This window comes from Corvus hawaiiensis, chromosome 2 (genome assembly GCF_020740725.1).
Source record: "Corvus hawaiiensis isolate bCorHaw1 chromosome 2, bCorHaw1.pri.cur, whole genome shotgun sequence".
Classification (NCBI taxonomy): Eukaryota; Metazoa; Chordata; class Aves; order Passeriformes; family Corvidae; genus Corvus; species Corvus hawaiiensis.
In genome coordinates, this window is record NC_063214.1 from 34,285,744 (window position 1) to 34,302,978 (window position 17,235).

Sequence of the window (17,235 nt, forward strand, 5' to 3'; positions counted from 1 at the left end):
CTATTATATACTTACATTCCACAAATACACAGTCAGGTCAGCCTGCATTAAGGTGGTAACTACTTGACTGATTCAGAACAGCAGTTAAAATTTCTTATTCACAAAGGAAAGGGTGTGAAAAGACAGGAACACTCAGGCCTGCAGACAGATGAAAAGCGTTACCTCCGACAAGCTGATACAGCTTTAGGGCAGAAGAAAGCTTCTAATATTGATAATGCCACACGCTTAATATGTTAATGAAGAAGATGCAGCAATATATAATGTGCAAATAAACTACACACACCCAGCATTACAGACACTACCAACCTTTAAGTCAGAACCTGGCCATTTACGTAAGAAGACACCACATGAATTAATCTTTCTTCATTGAAATCAGATAACAAATCTCATGTACAATATCAATTATTAAATTTAAAGTGAAGCAATGTTTGACAGTACTTCCACATCACATTTATCACCTACTTTTAATACTAACCTATCTACTGTAGATATTACAAGTTACTGCAATGTATCACAACTTTACCTAAGAGTCACATCCAATCCTGTAACTTCTGATCAACAGTACACAAACATGCTTGATATCAAATATGAAATACAAGAAAAATCAATCACATTAACAGAACACCATTTCACTCTTCACTGGGAACACAGCTAATCTTGAGCTTGAAAGTTTGTCAAGCGCCTTGTCATCAGATACAGTTGCCTTTTCTTGTTATATTAAACAGCTACAAAGCTTCAGGTACCTTTCAGCCATACATATATTCAACAGCAGTTTAAGTCAATGTTAATTGTTAACTTCTTCAATGGTAAGAATCCTTGAGATTAATGTATTGCTTTCCAGAGGTATTGGAATGATAATAAAAAACCACAAACATAACCTACTGAAAACAAATTATTTCAATATCCAAATTAATTTGAAAAAATGTGTTAGGTGTCTAGAAGATTCAGGAAAAATACAGCATCTTACAAAATATAACTTACTGCTTTGAAGCATGGTAGCTCCAAAGACTTTTTTTATTTTTAGGTCTGCAATGTAGTCACAAGTATTCGCTACCAAAAATAAAATAAAAAAAACCCCATAAATGGTTCGTACAGATTTTCCATAAGCTGTCTGCCATTAACCTAAGCACTCATTATAAAGACAGAAAAGAGGAGAAAACATTCAGAAAAATGAACCTCCTACCAGGCATTTGCACCTCACCATGTCTTTCTTTAAATTATTTAAACCCCAGTCAATACATGCAGAGTGTTTTTACTACCACACTCCAAACAAATGTAACACATTCATGCTGTAATTAAGCATCAATCTTCCAGGCTAGGTCAGTCTGTCAGGGTGACTGTCAAGAGTCAAAGGCGATAAAGAAGTTTGAGCTGCAGTTAGAGTACAGAAGAGTGCTTCAGATTGGAAATCCACACAAAACACACTTGCTGTTTTCAAGACCACCTTTAGCATGATCTTCACCAACAAGATTTTGATGCAATTTTGCTGAAAGAACACACCAAGCATGTGTACTTGTGACCATTTCAACGAAGAACAAATCAAACGCCACACTGCTAAGAAAAGCCTGCAAAAATCGATGAGCTAACGCAGCCTAGCACACTTTGGAAGATGCCATTCACCTCCGGGAGAGATTCTCCCATTCACACACCAGGGAACCGGGCAAACCAGCGAGTGTTTTGCGTAGTCATGTGTAAAATTAGATCTCTGTTGTGCAAGCTAACATTCTACTAATATTTTCATTCACAAGAGACCAAGTGCTTAATTAACATTTATACCAATTCTCCAGCTATTTACCGACACAAAGGAGGTGGTGACTTGATAGCATGGTTCCTTAAACACAGCCCTAAACACAAATATAGTTCTTGCTCCCTTCTGCCACATTTTTTAGTATTTAAATTTGCAGCTTCTCTTCTACTGCAAGTAATAACTCTCTCTCTCAAAAAAAAAAAAAAAAAAAAAAAAAAAAAAAAAAAAAAAAAAAACCCAAAGGAAAAAAAACCAACTAAACAAAAAAATCACAGGCAAACAAAAAAGCCACCACAGCATATGTTTGTAAGAACGAGAAGAACAAGTACTGCTTTCCTGTGATAATTTGTTCCAGTTTGCAGTTTTGCTTTTGGAAGCAACCAGAGGCAAAGGAGATGCAGTACCATGGCAGACTGCAGGATGATCTGTATCATTACCTTAGTTTTGCATCTAGAAGTACAGTAAGATGGTTGTAATGACAGCTCTCAGCCACCAGAAGTTCCAGTTAAAATCATATACGGGGTTTCTGTGATGGACCTGGAGAGCATCAAGTTAATATTCTTCATAGTAGCTGGTATGGGGCTTTGTTTTGGATTTTTACTCAAAACAGTATTGATCATCCTAGAATGGTTTGGGCTGGAAGGGACCTTAAGGATTATCTCATTCCAACCCCCTGTCATCAGCAGGGACACCTCCCACTAGACCAGCTTGCTCGAAGTCCCATCCATCCTGGCATCAAACACTTCCAGGGAATGGAGCAGTCACAGCTTCTCTGGGCAACCTGTGCCTGTGAATACCAGGTTGCTTTTGTTATTGCTGAGCAGTGCTCACACAGAGCCAAGGCCTTTGCTGCTCCTCACCGACCCCACCAGCAAGGGGACTGGGGGTGCACAAGGAGTTGGGAGGGGACACAGCCAGGACAGCTGACCCCAAATGACCCAAGGGATATCCAGATCATACAGTGTCATGCTCAGCATGTAAAGCTGGGGCTAATAAGAAGGAAGACTAGAACACTGGGAATGATGGCCTTTGCCTTCCCAAGTCACCATTACATGGGATGGAGCCCTGCTGACCTGGAGATGGCTGAACACCTGCCTGCCCATGGGGAAGTGGTGAATGATTTCCTCATTTTGCTTTCCCTAATAAACTGTCTGTGTCTCAGCCCACTCTTTTGCTCACTTTCATCTTTCTGATTCTCTCCCCCACCCCACCAGGGGAGAGTGAGTGAATGGCTGAGTTGCCAACTGGGGTTAAACCACAGCAGCTGCTTTTTAATAAACCCTGTAAGAAACAATTTACTTTCTGAGACATATCAACTAGCAAATTTTGTGAGTTAACACTGTCACCATCTTGACAGACACTCAACTTTACTCCTTCCTAAGACATTCGAGGTTGTCAAAATTGCAACCCAAGTCACAACATTGTACTTAAAGCAAGAATAAGCACCCATAAAGGCAAGATAATTATTCTTTATAAAATGAAATAGTCACCAGATAACTATAGGTCTCATTACTTTTTTTGAATGGTTGCAAATTTTAAATGAGCCATCAGCCAGAAAAATTAAGCTATTTTATCAAAGAGCTTTTTTAAGTAGCAGACTATTTCCAGATCTATCAGTTTATCCCACTATTCAATAGCTGAAATAGGTGAAATAGGGTGAAATCAACACCACACATACTTATTTTCCAAATCAAGTATGTTTTACATTACCCACTAAATCCCAACCTGTGTACAGTTGGTTAAAGCATATAACATGCTACTAATACAGGCTAATTTGATCTCTCAATTAGTCAAACTACTATTGAAAACTATTCATACCTGAGCACTGCTGTCCTTACTATTTTTCTTGAAATTCTCAGTTACGGAGAGGTAATACAGCAAAGTTCAAGCGCAGTCTATGCAATAACAAAAATCTAAAAACCCTCTATGAAATAACTGGTAGCTTCCTAGCTGTCAGCATCTGCTCAGCATCCCTTCCAGTATGGAAAGGTTATACCCTGCTTCCTTAATAATGAGCAAGTACTTTGTTCTAATTATTAACAGGAGAGAAAATACGACTGTTATACAACTATGGAATGACATCCAAACTTAAGCTCCTTGTTCTCCTTGGGACTCCTAATATAAAGGAAGTAACTTCTGCTGGCATCTCCCAAGAGTAACTCTTCAGACAAGACACAACAGACCATGTTAAAAAAAAAAAATACAAACAAAAAACCCACTAAAAATGTTTTTAAAATGCTGAGCATCAAAACAGTTTTAAAGATAAATCAGAAAACCCTCAAACTACTGATTGCCTCCCATTAATATGAAGAGGAGTTACAAATAGGTGTTATGTGCAGTTGAGATTTGAAACTTGCTCCAGTTTCTGAAAAATTCAGGAGAAAAACCCAAACACTTTGAGGTTCTGTAGCTATTTCCTTAGATTTTGTTACGTCACTGCAAATCCACTGTCAAGCAATACTGGTATCAAAAGTGAAACTAACTGTACATTACAAACTGAAATCAAAATCCCTTTTGCATTCCAAGGAAAACTACATACAGTTGTAAACAACAGATGTTCAGAAATAAAAGAACCCCTTCAGTTTTCCATCAGTTTTTAGTAGCTTTATGACTTCTACCCTTAAAAACACCACCTTGAGGACTACTTGAAGTAAAAATCATGTAGAGAAATCTAGTCACTGCAGCCATTTTCCCAAAAGTGTAAAATACACTAGGTAATAGTGTGTACCACAGACCAAGACCACAGACCAAGCCCAGCGAGTTGGTTTTATCAAAGGAAAATATATCCAGGATATCCATCAATTATCACACAAAGCATCAAGAATTATCCAAGTTTGTCTTCCACACCTGCACACTTTCTCTCTTAGAGATGAGAATTATCTCTGCCATTACATCAGCTACACCAGCCACAAGCAAAGAACCCCAGTACTTCAGACATTACATTTTCAGAAGCTGCATTTGCTCCCATTTGGGGGGCCTGTTCTAAAGCAGGAAGAATAACCTGTCCCCTGCCAAACAAGAAGGGCAATACAAAGAAAAGTTTAAAAATTTGACAAGTATCAAATCAACCCACAATGCAAACTCCATAAGACAAGTAATTTCAAATCTTTTTAGAAAATAGTCATGCAGTAAACACTGACCTGTTGACAACCCCCATCATGCAATTAAAAGTCATTAGGAATTAGGGTGTTAGGGTTTTTTTAATAAAATGCATATTTTTAAAACACAGGCCACTATCTCACCCTTTCAGTTTAATTTATTTTGCAGTCCACACAACTAAATTACTCCTACATATCCACTCACTTTGTGCCACACAGTAAGAGCATTAGTTTTTTTTGCAGACATCACTTTGAAATGACTGTTTGCACTAAAAATTCAAACTTTTAAATGTGTTGGTGGTTTTTATTAATAAGTTTTGCAACAGCTTAACACAACAACGTTTCTTCTAATGAGTCCTTTATAACTTAAGAGGTACAGGAGTGGTGGGGAATTTAATCTAAACATGTATTTTCCACAAAGCTAACCCTATTTTAAGAAAGCTGTCTCTTTCGTATTGACAACTTGAGGAGAAAACACGTTAATCTTATTTCATTCTATTTCAGCAGTGGCTGTTGTGAATTCAGACAAGGACACCTGCCCTTAGCAAAATGCAACTTCTTTTATATGAGGAAACACCTACATGCCGATTTAATCACACACCCACCTTCCCTGCCCAAAACAGGGTGGGTTTGGTGGGGAAGGAGGCGAGAGCGAGCGCGTTTTGGGGAAAAAGCAGGAGCTGTCGGACCAGAAGCAGCCCTGAGCCGGGCTTCTCCAGCAGCAGGAAGTTTCCAAGGGGCCTTGCCGAGCATGCGCCATGAGCTGCACGGGCTCCCTATGTGGCAAGAGTGCAGAGGCAACAACCAAACGAATAACAGAGACAAGAGATCAAGAGCAACAAGCTCCCTCCCCTCTGTATTCCTGCGGCCGCCTCCACACAGCCCTCCTTCCCCAGGCTGCTCTCTTGGCCCGGGCCCTCCCGCATCCATCGCGGGCGGCTGGGATTAGAGAGTCTGGCAATCAAACCTGCTACTGGAGAGGGAGAAGAGGGCGAGCAGCTCGAAAGCAAACAGCGGAGTGCATAACCTATCCCTCCACCTCGCACGTCTCAGGTGGCGGCGGGGGAGCAGCAGCGAGCAGCCACAGCTTGTCCCCCCCGCAACTGGAAGAGGGGATGGGGGGGGAGGAGGGGGGAGAAGAGAGGGATGGAGGTGGCACACAATGGCTGGCTGTGTTTGTGGGGAGGAGACGGCCCACAACAGCAGCCGTGGGGGGGCTCAGGGCTTCTCCGTGACCCCCATTCCTCATCCCACATACACAGAGAGGAAAGGAAGGGAGGGAGGGCACTGGGGATCAGGACATTCCGTGTGTTTGTATATATTATATGTGTTTGTGTCCCCTTCTTGTTTCGGGGAAGAGGTGTAAACGGACAGAGATGGGGGGGGAGGGGAAAGAAGCTATGAAGCGCCCCCCAGGCTGTGGGGAAGGGATGAGGTGGAAGAGAGACCGGCTACCACCGCCAAGCTGAACAAAAATAGTTATTTCGGCTTATCCTTCTTTTCTGCAAGGAGTCCCACCCGCACAGAGCTCGGGAACGAACCCAGGGAAACGGGGGGGGGGGGGGGGGGGGGGGGTAGGAGGGGGAGGGACGGAGGGGGGTCACAGGCGGCACTGAGAGGGAGGAGAGGGGAGGGGGAAGTACCCCACCTCCTTCCCGTGCCCGCCGCGGGGGAAGGAAGCTCTCTCCCCAACATACACACACAAATAGCTGCTCCCCCCCAAAAAAAGCAGGGAGCGAGGGCTCCCCCCCCCTCCCCCCCCCCCCCCCGGGAATCCCAGGCCCCTCCTCTCTCTCGGCGCGCTCCACCCCCGGGGCCGGGAGGAGGCGGGGGGGGGACAGCCCCGGCCCCCCCTCCGCCCCCCGCGCCCCCCTCAGCCGGCCGCCCCGGAGCGGGCGGGAGGGAGAGGTATCGGAGTCGCTCACCCTGGTCTCCGGGCTCCTGCGGCGGTTGCAGGACGCGCTCCAGCTCGGGGAAGGGCAGCTCAGGCAGGTCCAGCAGGGCCCCGTAGCGCTCGAGGAAGGAGCAGACAACGGCGAAGTTGGGCCAGGAGCCCGGGCAACGCGGGCCCGCCGGGGCAGGGGGCGGCGGGGATGGGGCCGGAGGAGCCGCCGCCGCCGCCATCTTGGACCTGGGGATGGAGAAGGAGCTGGGGAGGGGGAGGGAGGAGGGGGCGCTGCCGGGCCGGGCCGCCACTATCCCACAATGCACCGGGGGGACGATGAAGACAGGGGAGGGCAGGGGGCGGCGGCCAGAGCGGCGCGAGCCGGCTCCCCTCCGCCGCGCGCGGCGAGGGGGAATGAAAACAAGGCGGGGCAGGGGCGGGGACAGACTCTCCGACCGACCAATCGAAACGGGAGGGGGCGGGGCCGGCAGGGGAGCGCTGGCCAATGAGAGTGTGGCAACGGGGACCCCGCCCCCTCCCCGCGGGGCCAGCCGGAGGCGGAGCCTGGCGGGGCAGTGGGGTCGCGCGCGCGGGGCGGTGAGTGCGAGCGCGTGACGGACCCTCGGCGTGAGGGGAGCGGGCGGGAGGGCGCGGCCGGGCCCGTGGCAGTCCCGGTGGCAGTCCCGGTCTTTGTGCCCCGTCACGCCAGGCCATATTTCGGGGGGTCCTGAACAGCACCTTCCCTTCCCTACTCCCTCCCCCCACCCCCCCGCAGTGCTTCTCAGGTTTTTCTGTCCTTGTCTCTTTGCTTCTCTCCGCTGTATTCACAAAGTGCTGTTCCCCCTCTTCTCTTACTACCAGACCTCCGTGACCTCCCGGTTAACTGCCCTCACAAGGCTCCCCAGCGAAATGGAATTGCCAAGTTCCCGAAGAGTGTTTTCCTCCTTCGTGAACTTGACACCTTCCCCCTCCCTACACAGCTGATCTAAACTTCTCCCGTCCTTTCTCTTTGCTTTGCTGATGTCAGTTCTTAATCCTGACCTTCCTTTGGCTGCTGTATCCCCTGGAATGGGAAGTCGCCTGCCTCCTGACCCTGCTCCCAGGCAGCGCTGGAGAACCACGTTGTCTTCTGACACCTTACAGGAGTTTGTTCTGCCCAAAACTTCACGTACACCGATTTACTCTTTCACTTTTATCCTCTTCAGTCTCAGGTTACCCCTTGGCTTTTACGAAACGTCCTTTTCTTCTGCAGATAATATTATCTGGTGCACTGCTCTCGTTCACCTTTTTTATGCCACTTGTTGCTGGTTACCTCCACAGAAGAGAGGTGTGCTGGCAATCTTAAAATCCACCAGCTTGCCCAACTGCAATTCAATCTTAACTTTCTTCCGCTTCCTTCTCAGCTGCTTTTGTCTTCTGCCATCCTTAGCCACCGCTTCATTTCTCTCTTTTAGTATAGTCTCCTGGCATAAACTTGCATTTTGTCTCCTTTTAAGTTCTGCTTCCTTTATTTCTGATGTTTTTAAACCCTCATGACTTTGCTTTTAGAGTCTTGAGCCATTTCTGCTCCTGTCTCTTTGTGTTCGGACTACTGCAGTTTACAGAAATTGCCATTTTAGGTTGTACGTGCAAGTCATTTAATTCAAGGTCTCTTTTGATCTTAAGTGTTACTGTGCATTTTGATACTTTACATTTCTCACAGTGAATAATTAAAAGAAGAATTTGTTCGAGAACTATTTTCCTACTCCTCAGTGATTGGACCACACCCTACACCAAAGAATGCCCAAAGTTTCTGTCAATGAGTTCATTCTTACTCTAAGAAATTCTTATTTATTCAAGTGGCCTGACCTTACTGATATTCTCTGGCAATATTATGGGAAATAGTTGTAGATGACAAATTTTTATGTGTACCTTGAAAGTTTTGTTGCATCATTTCTGCTATTTACTTACTTTTGTGCTGTTTGGATAAGATAGCATGGAATCCTTGCTCTCCCATTTGCAGTTTATGCCTGTTTGATTGCACAGTTCCAGCCTTGTGATACTGTTTGGATTGGGGAAGGTGATATTCCTGATCATTTTACAGTTCGTTCATCTCTGTCTAACCTCCAGGTCTAATTCTACCATTTCATCTAAAAAGTAGCCCAGGCAAAAATTACTTTCATTCTTCAGAGCCAGATTCTGGGTACTTTATTCGGCCTTTACTCTTTGATTTCATTCTGTTGGGACTACTGCTGGTCATTTCTTCAGCTATAATCTCCCTCCAGGCAGACTTTTGGAAAAATAATCTTACAAATCTTTGTTTGAATCCTTTGCATCGTGGATGTGTGATGGGAGGATCTAGAATATATGAATCCAAGCAAGTTTCAGTCCCCTCTAGCTGCTTGCCTGGCTTCCTGTTTGACAGGACACATGTGCCACTAACTTCTCACAGGAGCAAGAAGGAAAATAATTTCCCCACTATCCTGTGTGAGAAGCACCTCTGGCAAACTCAGTCCTGTGCTGCATCCAAAATAATGCAGTTTTTTCCTTCATGCAGTGTTTTAGGCGGGATACTGAGAGCAATCCAAGGAGAGCACGTCCTGTCTGGCGGTGCTGCATCTTTTGTAGCACATTCAAGACAGGAAGGAAGGCTTCCAGGATGACTGGAAGCCTGGTCATCCAAAGTTTTCTCTTTTGCAAGGGCAGTGCCTTTAATCTGTGCCACCAGGGTTCATATGATGAATTTAAACTATTTGATTCTTGGTGAATGTAAACAATTAAAAAATAAAGGATGAGAATCTGTGTATCTGGAAGGATCTGCCACAGAGATTTTCTGGATTAGGCAGAGGTGGACCTCTTTTTACTAGAGAAACAAGAAGTTTTCTTCAAAATGTGGATTTCAGAGCATGTGACTTGAAAGGGCAGAAAGGTGACTCTACCCTGGAGACATCTCAGTGGACTGCCATGCTAGTCCAAAGCATTTCCAGGGTATCATCACCCTGTGATTCCTCTCTTTTTATCTACTGCCAGAATCACCCCAGCAATCAGACTGCAGTACCATGAGGGACTGTGAGGAGGCGAAAGCTTCTGTGGGGAGCTGACAGAGTCCTTGTGAGGCAGAGTCCCTGCCCTGCTGGTACCCAGCAGTGATTGTGGCAGCAGATCCCAACATCACTGTGACACACCCCAAAAAACGGTTGGACTACAGCGGCACTGATAAGGCTCTGTCAAGTTCTAGGCAACAGACTTCAAAGGAAGATGTGTAGCAGTGGTTGGCTGCCAAAGGAAAAACAGAGAAAATAAGCAGAGACTTAGGAAACACGACTGAAGGGACGTTTGTTTAATCTAAATGAAAGATGAGAAAAATACTGAGTCGAGTCTTCAAGAAAACAAAAAAAATGGTGAAAAAGACAAAGATTAAGCTGTTCTACTTGTCCTCAGCAGAAAGGATTAGAAATAATGGATTTAAGTTGAAACAATGAAAATGGAGGTCAAACAATTAGACAAGTTCTTGTTTGGATGTATAACTATCCCAGGAGACTTGGTCTCTCTCAGAAGTGTCTGGGCAAAGGCTCAACCCCTTTACATCCCTGAAAGTCTTGTTTTCTATAGCAATCTGACAGTGACACTGTTTGGTTCATGGCTTTACTGTTTGGTTTGTTTGGCATTTCTTTTTTACCTCTTTTACCACTTTAATGGAGCCGCCAAAGAAATAGTGCAGATTTCTGATGTTTTAGAAAATTATTGCCATCCTTATTGTTCATTTTAGGGAGAAGATTAAAACCCATATGTGAGATGATATTCTGGGACCTGATCTTTGCTGATAGTTTTAAAAGTTGAACATCCAATACTTGAACAGATTTAGCACGTAAAATGATTTGCCCAAAATCCTGCATAAAATCCCCAAGAGGACTGGTAATTCAACAAATCTGCTGATCCTCAGTTCAAGTCTGTTGTCACAAAATCACGTGGATAAAATCTGTAATAGCATTTCCTTCCTAGCTCCTTGGGGCGAGGACAGAATTTTCCATTTTTATTAATGTGCTGCATATGTTGGCCTGATGTTAAGTATTAAATATCCTTTTTCCAGACTTCGGTTCAACTTTGTGATGTCTTCCCCTGAAATTGCTTCCCTTTCTTGGGGTCAGATGAAGGTGAAAGGCTGCTCTATAACATATAAGGACTGCAAAGTATGGCCAGGAGGAAGCCGGACGTGGGATTGGCGAGAAACTGGGACTAATGTAAGTTTGCTGTTTACTACCCTGCATTTAAAACAGGACTCTCAGAATGGTCCAGAGAACAGAGTTAAAATTCCAGCCAGTGGAACTTTAAAATTCAGTGGGCTGCCTTTTTCTTTCATCTAGCCATTAGATTTTCCTGGGAAGAACTGAGTGTATGTTTTGGAGGTGACTGTGTGGAAGGGTCAGAGGGCTGCAGTCACACAACATCCTACATGCAACAGGACGTAGCAACTGTTGCCATGAGTTCTGATAGCCACCCTGACCAGACAACTCTCATACACCTTAGAGATCTCAAACAATGTTCTTCATCTGCTTAAGAGTGCAGTTGTCGTAAGATGCCAGTAACAACCTCTCTTCAGACTGTCTAAACAAAAGTTATCTTGAGTGAGGTAGGAAATTACGAAAAGTTAAAAAAAAAAAAATAGACAGTGACTGACCTTGCATGTTTGGATGACAGCATTGCATGCGGTTTATATCCTTTTCCTTGGAGTCCCTTGTACAGATTTCAGAGGAAAAATATGCAGATACAGTGTCTCATGCACTATTTTCTCTGTGAAAAGCTCACAGTCTGGCTAATGACACAGTGACTTCTCTTGGTAGCCATATACTAAGTGCTTGCCCTTGTAATTGTTAAAGTTTATGTGTAAATGCAATCAGAATTGGGTGAAAGTACATGGAGCAGTATTGATGTTTCAGATTTAGAAGCAGTATAGCATATATTGCATTAGGAACTTGATAATTCTCCCCGTATTAGGATTTGCACTGGGATAGATAAGTGGCTAGAAAAAAAAAGTTCCACACTTTCAAAGCAAAAGTTAAAGCACAAAATAACAATGTACTGACCAGGCCCAGCACCTGCAGCTGTATCCACGCAGAGGATGCAGCTCTCTTGGATTCATTTTGACACAACTGAAATGCAGAGCATTTGGGTTTGCAACTTTATCTGTTATCTTTGGGGGAACAGAATTTTTTAACCTGTCAGAGTTTGGTTTATGCAGAATACATAATACCAAGAGAAAGGTGGTGCTGTCATGCAAAGGTACCTGCACCTTGCAGAGACAAAGGTAGCTGTGTATGTAACCTTTTAAAATGTATTTCATTTATGGCCTGATTATAAAAAAATAACTTTTCATCGGCTGTTCAAAGGGCTGGGTTTTGTGGTGAGAGTTGCTGTCTGCTTGTTTGGCAATGTTGTTTTCATGATTTACATGCACATGACTGGAGAAACAGAACAGGTAACAGTAGCTGAAAAGTTCCCAACTAGTTCCCAGCTCAGTCACATTTTTATATTTATTCCAACCACTGGAAAACTTTGGTTTCAAATTATAGGCACTTACTAACATTTAGGAGGCTGTGCTTTCTTTTGAAAGTTTCTAACAAGGAATATCTTCTTGTCACAAGTAAATGTTTAAATCCATAAGTCTTTAGAGGATTTGAAAAATAAGTCTATGTTAAATTAAAATTGGAGGAGTAAAAGAATAGTTGGGTTCTTTGGAGAGGTAGGTTTTCTGGGATCCTTTTTATTTAATTGGGAAGTAAAAAATACGTATCTAAAGTACAGCCTTATGTAAGTCGCTTGTAAAACTCCTGCTTTAGGTCAGTTCTGTCCTTGCAGCTGAGGAGTGAGGTGATTTGCTTTTAAAATAAACCGGAAACAACAAATATTAAGAATAGAACCAAGGTTTTTCTAGACTGCATTTCCAATGTTGAGAAGAACTGTAAAAAAGTTATTTTTGCCAGCACTGGAAACAGTAGGATTCAACAGGTGCATTTTCTGCCCATTTTGTTTTAACAATGGACTACTTTACAGTTAGCCTGCTTTCTTTGAGCATGTTTTTCCTGCAGGTAGCTGGAACTGAAGTGTGGAAAACAAGCAGTGCTGGTCATGTCCTACACTCTAGTTGGAAATAAATTGGTTCCTTTCGTTCTCTGCTGTTACACTGCTGTCTAGTGGAGTATTCTTTCATCAGGAATATTGTATAACTGGCCCTGCAAGGTTCTGTAACTAAGCACTAACAGATATTGTGGCCTTAACCCTTGGGGATGAATGACAGCCTCTCTCCCTGGCTGGCTGCATTTCAGTGCCGTCTGCTGATGGCAGAAGAAAAGAAGTAGCATTGCTGAAATGCAGGCCAGAGAACAGAACAGGCAAGAAAATCTGCTGTCAAATCAACAATGATAGTTATTTCATTATGTTACATGTTTCCTTTAGTAACACTAGTTTCTTACTAGCATCAAAGTGTCTTCTCTTACCAAAGAAAATCCTTTCGTTCCATGGCTTTAATGTCTCAGGAGCGCTTCTCACATGACAGCAAACCTTCCCCAGAATTCTAATTATTGTAATTGCAGTAAAACATATCAATTCTTGTTGTCTAAGTTTTGAGTCTACTTAAAAAGCCCCAAAGGAAAAGCGTTGCCTATTCTGTCATAAACAAGTGCTTAGAGTGATTTGGGCTGAGAAAACTCTGCCTGTTCAAGTGACTTCTGCATTCCAGGTGTGGATATGGAATGTAAGTGGACTAAGGACTCTGGTCCAGGCAGCCCAAAGGGCCACACATGTCCTGGAGTGTGTCCAGCACAGCACAGCTGAGGGAGGTGCTCATCCCACTCTGCTCTGCACTGGAGCAGCCCCACCTCAAGTTCTGTGTGCAGTTTTGGGCACCCCAGCATAAGGAGGACATCACACTGTTAGACTGTGTTCCAAGGAGGGTGATGAAGATGGTAAAAGGCCTTGAGGGCAAGGCTTATGAGGAGCAGCTGAGGTCACTTGGCTTTTTCATCTTGGAGAAGAGGAGGCTGAGGGGTGACCTCATTGCAGTCTATGCTTTCCAGAGGCAGGGCAGTGCAGGGAAGGTGCTGGTCTCCTCTCTGGTGACCAGCAGTAGGACCCAAAGAAATGCAGTCAAGCTGCATCAGGGGACGTTCAGATGGGGTGTTAGGAAAAGGCTTTTCACCCAGAGGGTGATTGGGCTCTGGAACAGGATCTCCAGGGAAGTGGTCAGAGAGCAAGCTTGTCAGAGTTCAAGGAGCATCTGGATGATGCTCTTAAGTTGTGGTTTAGTTTAAGGTAGTCCTGTGAATGATTCTCATGGATCTCTTCCAACTTGAGGTATTCTATGATTCTGTGAACTTGGAGAACCATAAAGGTAAATCATCTCTGTTACTGAAATTTCAGACAGTAGCCGTGCTAAAGACTTGCTTGTGGAATAAGTATAATTCACTCACTGGAAGTGGCACTCTACCATGAAAGGCTTTTTTCACCTGCAACCTTAGGAGCTCATGTGTTTGTTTCAGCTTGGAAAGTCTTGCTCCATTCTCTATGAGTCCACCATGGCATTACCTACTTCAAGTGAGAAACTGATCTCAGACCTCTAAAAAACTTCAGAACTTCAGAATTCTACTAAAAAAAAAAGGGGGCACAAATAGTATTTATGGTTTAAAAATAAAAATGCACACCAAAGAGGGGCCAAATTCTAGCCACAGGTTGTCCAGTATCATACTTTTGACCATGTGGAGATACATAGAAACTGAATCCAGGAAGAGAATTAGTGTTATGTAATAATGTTTTACATTAACATTACAGGTGTATTTATGCTTTCATGTGTTTAAAGCATAATAGCAGTAAATGGGTGGACTTCTTTAAAACCTCTGTTACTGTACTGTGAAAGTTCCTTCTTTCTTCAAGGAGTTTGGTTGCAAATACTCTTTTTTCAAAATAAAGAATAGTGCAGAAATGGAAACTGTTAACTGAAATGAAGCTACCCAATACATTTCAGTCCTCTTCGGTGAGATTTGCAAAGTAAACAAGAAAATTATTTAATCATTTCAATTATCTGAGGACCTATTAAAGTAAGTAAACTTTGGCTTGCAACAAAGGAGATTTTGTTAATTTGAAATCAAACAGCAGTATTCTTGCAACTTTTTAATTTCACTTTAACTGTTAATATTTATAAAATGCCGGAAGGTAGACATAAATGTTTTAGAAATGTGTAATGCATCTTCTTGGTTTTGACTGTTTAATACAGAGTAATCTTGCCATCAATCAATTAATTGTCATCCTTCATCTGCATATTAAATACCTTTTTCAGTTTCTAATGTTGTCTACTGTGTGTATGTACAGAAGAGTGTTGTATTACATTTTGGTACTGCTAATTTACCCTGCTGCTCTGTGTTCAGGACATACAGACACAGCTTTCCTAGTTGATGCTGTCAGTACACAGACTATTATTTTCCTTCCCTGACATTTAGCATTCTCCAGGAGTGCAGCCAGCTGACCTTGAAGAAGTCGTCAGGAAGGGTGTTAAAACTGTGGTGATTGGTCGTGGCATGAGTGAGGCTTTGCAGGTAGGTTTTTGTTCTGTGACAAGCATAAAGAGAACCGCTTGTTTTCCCTCTCCCTCTGATTGGGGGAAAAATTTAAATCGATGATGCTTCATTGAGAGGGGAAAAAAATGAGGATCAGTGTGAATGAGCTCCTGTCAGGGGTCCCTCAGGTCCTGAAAGAAACATCATTTGAGCTCCTCTGTATTAGTGTCAACGTCAAGCAGTAAACAGGTTTATGGTTCTGCTACAGGAGCAACTGAAACAAGGAGAATTTTTCAGAATGTGATTAGTCCCTTCCTCTTGCAAGAGGTTATAACTGGCTCTCTAGGCTGCTCTAAATACTTTGGTAATTAGGCATTTTTGTCACTAATGTTGCCAGGGTATGATTTCAGCAGATAAACTAGCTACAGAAAGCTCAGAAGTGCTGAGCTTTACTTGGTGAGAAGCAAGTTTTTAGCTTTCTGGTAGGATGAACAACACCTTCTTTACATTAAATTCCTTTAGCTCCAGTTCTATTTATTTTTGTGAGAGAGGACTGCATTTTAAAGTGTGCTAAGGAGATATGGGAGGTGTGTGTAGAAAAGTAGCTTTATCGAAGAGAAAAAAATGAGATCAATCTTAGAACTATCTGAGCATTATTTTGGCTACTGGCAGTTTCTTAAGTCGTGCTTAACAAATGGCATCAGTACCTGGTGTACTACAAGTCTTAAAGTTTAAGGGGAATAGAATCTGATACTTGCTTTTCTGATTTCTTTTCTCTTCCGAGGTTCCAGCATCCACTGTGGACTATCTGAAGAAGAACGGGATTGACGTGCTGGTGCTGCAAACGGAGAAGGCGGTGGCCGAGTACAATGCCTTGGCTGCTCAGGGTGTCAAAGTGGGCGGGGTCTTCCATTCCACCTGCTGAAGCGCGGCTCATTCCGCGTTCCCGGCCCGCAGCCAAATCACAGACACACCTCTGCTGAATCCAATTACACTCAGCAGAGCGTGAACTTACGTGCCAAGGCATTTGTGCACTGACAATCTAAAATGCAAGGACAGTTTATTAGTTCAGGATTTAAACAAATCGAGGGCTCACAAAAGGTGGGGCTGTTAATAAAATTGTTTAATTACAGAATCATTTCCATGTATTGTTGAGATTGACCTAATTTTCCTCTGAAGGCTGTCCATAGTCTTGTTACTTAACTTTTCACCTGTTGACTAAATCAGGAGATTATGTTTTGAATACTTTTATTAGAAAATGGCCCAAAATTACATTACTGGCTATTGGAATGCAGCCATAAAATATCTGATGAGAACAATCAAATTGTACATATGAAGTGGTAGTAAAGAAGCACTTTACCACCACTGGATAAATAAGTTAAAAATAAAGTAAATTAAAAAGCAAACCCAGAACATGCAACTTTGCCTCCTGCAGGTGACCTCAGTCAGGGTATTTGCCAATTTATGAACATCATGTAATGTAGCACTTTTAAATTTTTCATTGAACCTGGAAAAGGGAAAAAAATGTCAACAGGGTATAAACATAAAACCTGGGCCTTAAAGAATATTCTTATTAATTGCCAGTTGTGAGGATTGAATTGTCCAATACATACCTATTCAGAAGTTCCTGCACGCTTAAAATCATCAGAACGGTGCGCTACAAAACTAGAGTGTGCAGCATAAAACATTGATCTTTAGGAAATCAGTCTAAATTGCTGCTAGCAAGGTGCTGCTGGCAAGCTGGGGATGCTTGTGAGAATTGCTACTGGTCATCATTATCTGATGATTTAAATGTGCCAACAAACACATTATTACACTGAGGATTTAAAGAGTTCTCTTGGTTGCTGTTCTTGGTGGGCTTCTATCAATATTGCCAGTTACAAGTTACCTACTGTAGATTTTTTTCCCACCAGGCTCACCATTTCTTGTTCTGTGCATATTAATTCTGTGTGTATTAATAAAAGTACCAAGATGAAGCTG

General features: G+C 43.1%; 2 protein-coding genes across 4 annotated transcripts in view; one reads left to right on the forward strand and one right to left on the reverse strand.

Moving 5' to 3' along the window:
• The window catches only part of RSF1 (remodeling and spacing factor 1), a 60,814-nt gene extending 53,772 nt beyond the window's left edge, over window positions 1-7,042 (reverse strand). Inside the window, exon 1 of the mRNA XM_048294361.1 lies at window positions 6,771-7,042. Within this exon, the coding sequence (XP_048150318.1) occupies window positions 6,771-6,969 (199 nt within the window). The 5' untranslated portion in view covers window positions 6,970-7,042. The remainder of the gene's footprint in view (window positions 1-6,770) is intronic.
• AAMDC (adipogenesis associated Mth938 domain containing) lies at window positions 6,726-16,393 on the forward strand. Of its 3 annotated transcripts, none has more exons than XM_048294369.1 (4): window positions 6,726-6,833; window positions 10,800-10,950; window positions 15,199-15,294; window positions 16,040-16,393. In XM_048294369.1, exons 2-4 carry the CDS (start codon window positions 10,819-10,821, stop codon window positions 16,178-16,180), a joined length of 369 nt encoding a protein of 122 aa, XP_048150326.1. In that variant the 5' UTR covers window positions 6,726-6,833; window positions 10,800-10,818; the 3' UTR covers window positions 16,181-16,393. The 3 variants fall into 3 exon arrangements, with proteins under 3 accessions (XP_048150326.1, XP_048150324.1, XP_048150325.1); XM_048294367.1 differs by lacking the exon at window positions 6,726-6,833 and adding an exon at window positions 7,243-7,327; XM_048294368.1 differs by lacking the exon at window positions 6,726-6,833 and adding an exon at window positions 7,243-7,327 and having other exon boundaries at window positions 16,047-16,164.
• The last annotated feature ends 842 nt before the right edge of the window (window positions 16,394-17,235 follow it).

Coding starts and splice junctions, on each gene's coding strand:
- AAMDC (XM_048294369.1), top strand. CDS start 10,819: ATGTCTTCCCCTGAAATTGCTTCCCTTTCTTGGGGTCAGATGAAGGTG. Junction 10,951..15,198: donor GGCGAGAAACTGGGACTAAT/GTAAGTTTGCTG, acceptor CCTGACATTTAG/CATTCTCCAGGAGTGCAGCC. Junction 15,295..16,039: donor GCATGAGTGAGGCTTTGCAG/GTAGGTTTTTGT, acceptor TTCTCTTCCGAG/GTTCCAGCATCCACTGTGGA.